Below are 6,313 nucleotides of genomic sequence, written 5' to 3'. Positions count from 1 at the left end.
AAAAATACACTTTTTTAATATTTAAATAAATTTAGATAAAGATATATACAATTTAGTTTGATGTGATTTAAAAAACTTTTTTAAATTAACCTAAAAAATAATATGTAAAAATTTTAGATCAAATCAAATTATTTTAAATTTTAAATCAAACAGAAAAATACATTGAACCTTATTTGTATTATGGTTTAATATTGATTTAAACCCAATCAAGCAGATTCTAATTTCCTAAACACAATTTTTTTCGAGAAGGAAAGTCAACATTTTACCAATATGAAAGAAACTCACGCGCGGGATAATAGAAGTGGGACGGAAGCACATAGTTTATAGTGGTAGAGCCAAATGTCTGAAGCGAAGACGTCCACAATTTGAAACAAATCTGTTATGCTTACATTTCCATTTGAAATATGACGCACGACGGAGGAGGAGAAGACTACCTTTTCAAGATTGTAATAATCGGAGACTCAGCCGTTGGCAAATCCAATTTACTCTCCAGATACGCGCGCAATGAATTCAATCCTAATTCAAAAGCCACCATTGGCGTCGAGTTTCAGACGCAGTGCCTGCAAATTGACGGCAAAGAAGTGAAGGCTCAGCTCTGGGATACAGCTGGACAAGAACGGTTTCGTGCTGTTACTTCTGCGTATTATAGAGGAGCTTTTGGCGCTCTTCTTGTTTACGATATTAGTCGCCGCTCTACTTTTCAGAGTGTGTCCAGGTGGCTCGATGAACTCAACAGTAAGTGCTCCTTTGCCTTAAATCCACATAAAATTGAAAAACTTTACCATCTTAATCAGTTTTATCCTTAATTCAAAATCACTCAATCAAATAATGATAAATTATTTTTAAGACACAAATTAGTTTGAATTGGTAGTGCATTTAGTTTTATTGTTATCACAATCCAAGGGTGGTAATTGCAATTATCTTGTAATTTATTTGCTCTAATTGGAGAGAAAGGTGGGCGTTTGAGTATTTGCATATTCTCACATTTTTTTTTCTCTTGAATTGGATTAATTATTTGCTTAATAACTAAATTGCGTGGAAATTTTCTTTATGAAGCTGATAAATATTCTAATCTAAAGACAAAATAAGAATTGAAAAGTCATCTATGATCTCAGATTATTTTTCATATGAAAAGTTAGGTTTGGGGTTGTTGAAGGTGAAGATTCTGGGCTTGTGTAATTTCCGTTGACATTGAAGCGTTAGGTACAAGTTTGTTCTGCTGAACCTGTCACTGAGTGTGAAAATACTGAACCAAGGAGGTGGAATCTTTTTTTTTTTTTTTCCCCTTTTAGGGTCTGCCAAAGGAGATTGTTGTTTCCCTGGAACAGCATTCATAACAAATATAGCTGGGTTCTCTGTTATTAAACCTTTCATAGCAATGCATAACTATATAATTTGGTACTTAATGATTGATTGATGAGAATCTAGTTCTTTGTTTAATCCATTGATTTGGCAGGGTCATGTTTGTCTTGGTATATCTTTGGACAGCTAGTTCACTATCTTGAATAGCTTTCTACCAATTGTCTATTTAGTTTTCTATTCTGATGCCACCTCTGAATTATTGGCATTCTAAACATTCTTGCACTGTTCTTGGAATAACAATGCAGCTCATTCGGATACAACCGTGGCAAGGATGTTGGTTGGAAACAAATGTGATCTGGAGAGCATCAGGGAAGTGAGTGTGGAAGAAGGCAAGAGTCTTGCAGAAGCAGAGGGATTGTTCTTTATCGAGACATCTGCTCTCGATTCTACTAACGTTGAAACAGCTTTCGAGATTGTGATTCGAGAGATCTATAACAATGTAAGCAGGAAAGTGCTGGATTCAGATTCCTACAAAGCTGATTTGAGCATCAACAGGGTAAGCCTTGTGAATAATAATGGTTTAAAGCAAACTCAGAGCAAATACTCATGTTGTGTTTAGATATTAATTCTCCATATTGGGATAAGTCAAGAAAGGGCTCCCTCAAAATGCTATCCCATCTGGCCCCTCACTTTAGCAACCATCAAAAGAGATATGTATACTAGTCTTTTCTCTCTTTTAATAGAAATCAAGAAGGAAATCACTGTGCTCCAAAAGCCATGGCAGAATTTTCATTTCATGTAATATATTTAGCGTCATTTTCATGCATTTCTGAAAATAAAGAAAATAAAAAATATGGAATTTCCTTGTAATACGAGTTGTAAAGTCAGATCACATTAATAATACTATGGCGTCCTCCATGCCACTGATTAGCATATTAACGTCATATGATTTTTGGAATTAATATATATTAATCACATTGGTGATAAAGATGGTGTCCCACGTCTGGTGGATTTCAAAGAACTACCGGTTGTTAAAAATCTAAAAGATATCACCGATGGAGTGGGATTAATAATCCTACCCGTACACGTGGGTTTATTAGGATTGGAACCAAAATTTAATTAAAAGCAAGATTGGATATAATTCGAACAGACTCAAAGATTGATTGTGATTTAGATTTAACGATTTGATTTTGATAAGTGGTGGCTGTAGTTTAAGATTGAGTTAAGTTAACTCAATTCAATCAAATTGTTAAAAAGTCATCAACAAATTCACTTTTTTTAAAGGAGTTAAATTTGATTTGAGTAAGTTGTTTTGGATTTGAGCTGACTCTTTGTTTGAGTTTAACTCAAATCCAACCTCACTGTTAAATTATATTTGACTTGGAATAATTCGGTTTTATTTATTTCTTCATCAATTTGAACGAAAATGAATGTATTTTCATGTCAGTTAAAGCATCAGTTGGTCTATAAATTTAATTACGAATAAAAGCTAAAATTTTGTATTTGATAATAAATAAGTTTAAATTTCAATTATAAAAAATTTTATATTTATGTTTAAAAAAAGAGTAATATTATGTGTACATATTTTTTATACACAAATTAGATACATAAATAATATGTTATTATATGTTTAAGTGTTATTTTATTTTTAATTCAAAATTATTTAATTATATGATAAAATATTATTTATATATATAAATTATATATTAAAAATATACACATAAAATTTTATTATTAAACAAATAATGACCGTTTATAAATAATTTCGTACACCAGCCTTATAAAAACCAATACATTGTACATTATTTAATTTCTCCTGTAAACATATTTAAATGTTTAACGACGTCCCACTAGTTTCCAAAATACCCTTGTATTTGTAATTTTTCTTAATGCTATATGTTCTCTATCATTAGTATATTTATAATTTATTCTCATGTAATAGTAAGGATGTAGTTTGGATCAAATTATAGTAAGGATGAATTTGTAATTAAGAAAAAAATCATTATTAGGGTTCTTAATATAAAAGATGGGAGGCCAATAGCATCTCTCTACTATTAATTCAATCTATACTAAGCCTAATTTAATTAAGGCCAAACGACTATTTCCCACCCAAGGTTTGATGTATTCCTCAAAAGTCCCCCCTTTAACTATGGAAACACCAAATACCCACTCATGGCCGGTTAGATTTAACCAAACCTTAACGTCTGACGAAGTTCTTCGTCTCCCACGACGTCTCCGGGCGCCGATCGGACCTCCAAATGGGAGGAAAGAGATCGCCGGAAGGAGAGGTTGCTTCGGGAGGGAGCGGCCGTCGGCAACGGAGCCGGAGAGGTCGCCGGAGATTTCAAAACCAAACCCTAGGGTGAAACTGCAATTTTTTAAAACTTAGGCGGGGGGAAAATTTCAGTTTTTAAAGTTTAGGGGGGCAAAATTAGATTCTATTTTAGTTTATTTTTAATATTATAGCAAAAATGATGATTTTACCCCTACCACCGTTAGGGTTTGGTTAAATCTAACCGGCCATGGGTGGGTGTTTGGTGTTTCTATAGTTAAAAGGGAGACTTTTGAGAAAACGCTAAACCTTGGGTGGGAAATAGTCGTTTGGCCTTTAATTAATCCTAATCCCAAAAGCTAATTCAATTTTTCACCATAGCCTTTAGTAGGGATAAAATCCATCCATTGTTTTATAAATTATTTTAAAGGGAAATTAAATAGATTTGTCTAAACATCAAAGGTTTAAATGAAATTGTTCCATTCTTTTGGACTTAAGTGAAAACGCCCCATTTACCTGAAATTACCAAAATACCCTCATATAAAAGGCTAAAAATTTTCATAATCTCACCCAAAAATTTTTCTGCTCAATTGTGCACAAAATGAAATCCCACAAGTCTCTTCCACGGGTCTTCTACAACGACAGCTTTTTTGATTTTTGGATAAAATTTTTGATATTTTTCAACAACGAAAATGATGAAGAAGGTGAGTGAATCATCTCTTATTTTATTCGAATCATTTTTATATTTAGATTTGATAAATTTAGAGTAAGATTTTACATGATTTTAGTTTAGGGTTTTTGAATTTGAAATTTTGATTTTGTGGCTTGGTTCTTAGTTGTTTTTTATGAATTAGTTTAGGGATATTTGTGTTTAATCGTTTTTTTATTGAAATGGTGGCCAGAAACTATGATTTTGGTAGAAGAATTGGCCGATTTTGAAGTCAGCATTCACCTTAGAGAATATTTGCAAACTTGGGGAATCCCAAGTTTGATAAATATCTCTTAAGTTAAATCAATGGCACAGGGGACAAGGAAAAATGTGAGTTTCTAAATAGTATTTACACTAGGGAGGGAGAAATTGTAAATTTTGGAATAGTTTTCCCTGAAAGAGCACCGGGAGGTAGCAAATGTTGATTTTTCAAACAGTAACACCTATGGAACCCTTGGGGGGGGGGGGGGGGTGTGGGAGGATTACGAGTTTTTAAACATTTTGGAAATGTAGGAGAGAGGAAAATTTGTAAGGGGCAAACTAATATTTTATAAACATTTATGACTTTTTCTAATTGTAGGGTTTTTCGATGTGTAGTTTCGAATTTCAATTTCAATTTTTTATTTTTCTAATTCATAGGGTTTTCGATTTGTCGTTTTCGAATTTCAAATTAATTTTTCATTACTTGACATTCCAGGGTAATTGGACATTTAGTTTTTGAATATCTGATCCATTTTTTGATTTTGCCATTTTAGAGTTTTTAACGTGTGGTTTTCAAATTTTTGGGTTGTTTTTCAATGTTTTCATTCAATGATTTTTGCACGTGTTATTTCATATCGGTTTTTTTTTATTTTTGTCATTTTAAGATTTTCGATATGTACTTTTCGAATTTTTATAAACATTTATGACTTTTTCTAATTGTAAGGTTTTTCGATATGTAGTTTTCGAATTTCAATTTCAATTTTTTATTTTTCTAATTCATAGGGTTTTCGATTTGTCGTTTTCGAATTTCAAATTAATTTTTCATTACTTGACATTCCAGGGTAATTGGACATTTAGTTTTTAAATATCTGATCCATTTTTTGATTTTGCCATTTTAGAGTTTTTAACGTGTGGTTTTCAAATTTTTTGGTTGTTTTTCAATGTTTTCATTCAATGATTTTTGCACGTGTTATTTCATATCGGTTTTTTTTATTTTTGTCATTTTAAGATTTTCGATATGTACTTTTCGAATTTTTGGTCTCTTTTTTTATTTTTTTTTCATACTTGGTTTTTCCAATATATAGTTTTCAAATTTAAACTCAATTTTTTGGTTTTTGTGATTCTAGGATAATTAGACTTGTAGTTTCCAAATTTTTGCTCCTTTTTTTTATTTTTGTCTTTTAGGGTATTTTGATATGTAATTTTTGAATTTTATATCAATTTTCGGTTTTTGTCACCCTAAGGTATTTCAATATTTAATTTTTGAATTTCAAATCGTTTTTTTATATTTATCATTTTAAGGTTTTTCGATTTTTAGTTTTCAAATTTCAATTCATTTTTTCTATTTTTATCATTCTTAGGTATTTTGACTTCTAAATTTTGAATTTTATATCGATTTTTCAATTGTTGACATTATAGGATATTTCAATGTTTAGTTTTTGATATTTAGTTCATTTTTTTATTTTTGTCATTTTAGGGTATTTTGACCTGTAATTTTTGAATTTCCAATCGAGTTTTTAGTTTTTGTCATTTTAGGGTATTTCAATGTGTAGTTTTCACATTTCAAGTCCCTTTTTTTATATTTATCATATTAAAGTTTTTGGATGTGTAGTTTTCAAGTTTTAATTTAGTTTTTTATTTTTTTCAATTCTAGGGAATTTTGACATGTAATTTTCGATCAAATTTTTAGTTTTTGTCATTCTAGGATATTTCAACGTGTAATTTTCAAATTTCAAATCCCTTTTTTTATATTTATCATCTTAAAGTTTTTAGATATGTAGTTTTCAAAGTTTAGTTTAGTTTTTTATTTTTTTCAATTTTTAAAGAAT

The 6,313-nt window shown here is 30.5% G+C and overlaps 1 protein-coding gene across 1 annotated transcript; it reads left to right on the top strand.

Annotated features, from left to right (window-relative positions):
- Positions 1-333: 333 nt before the first annotated feature.
- Positions 334-2,246, top strand: LOC123220148 (ras-related protein RABA5c-like). Its single transcript, XM_044642178.1, has 2 exons — positions 334-735; positions 1,608-2,246. Exons 1-2 carry the CDS (start codon positions 405-407, stop codon positions 1,919-1,921), a joined length of 645 nt encoding a protein of 214 aa, XP_044498113.1. The 5' UTR covers positions 334-404; the 3' UTR covers positions 1,922-2,246.
- Positions 2,247-6,313: the final 4,067 nt, after the last annotated feature.

The sequence above is a fragment of the Mangifera indica genome, chromosome 7, assembly GCF_011075055.1.
Source record: "Mangifera indica cultivar Alphonso chromosome 7, CATAS_Mindica_2.1, whole genome shotgun sequence".
Classification (NCBI taxonomy): Eukaryota; Viridiplantae; Streptophyta; class Magnoliopsida; order Sapindales; family Anacardiaceae; genus Mangifera; species Mangifera indica.
This window is presented reverse-complemented; position numbering and strand designations above follow the sequence as displayed.

Coding starts and splice junctions, on each gene's coding strand:
- LOC123220148 (XM_044642178.1), top strand. CDS start 405: ATGACGCACGACGGAGGAGGAGAAGACTACCTTTTCAAGATTGTAATA. Junction 736..1,607: donor GTGGCTCGATGAACTCAACA/GTAAGTGCTCCT, acceptor ATAACAATGCAG/CTCATTCGGATACAACCGTG.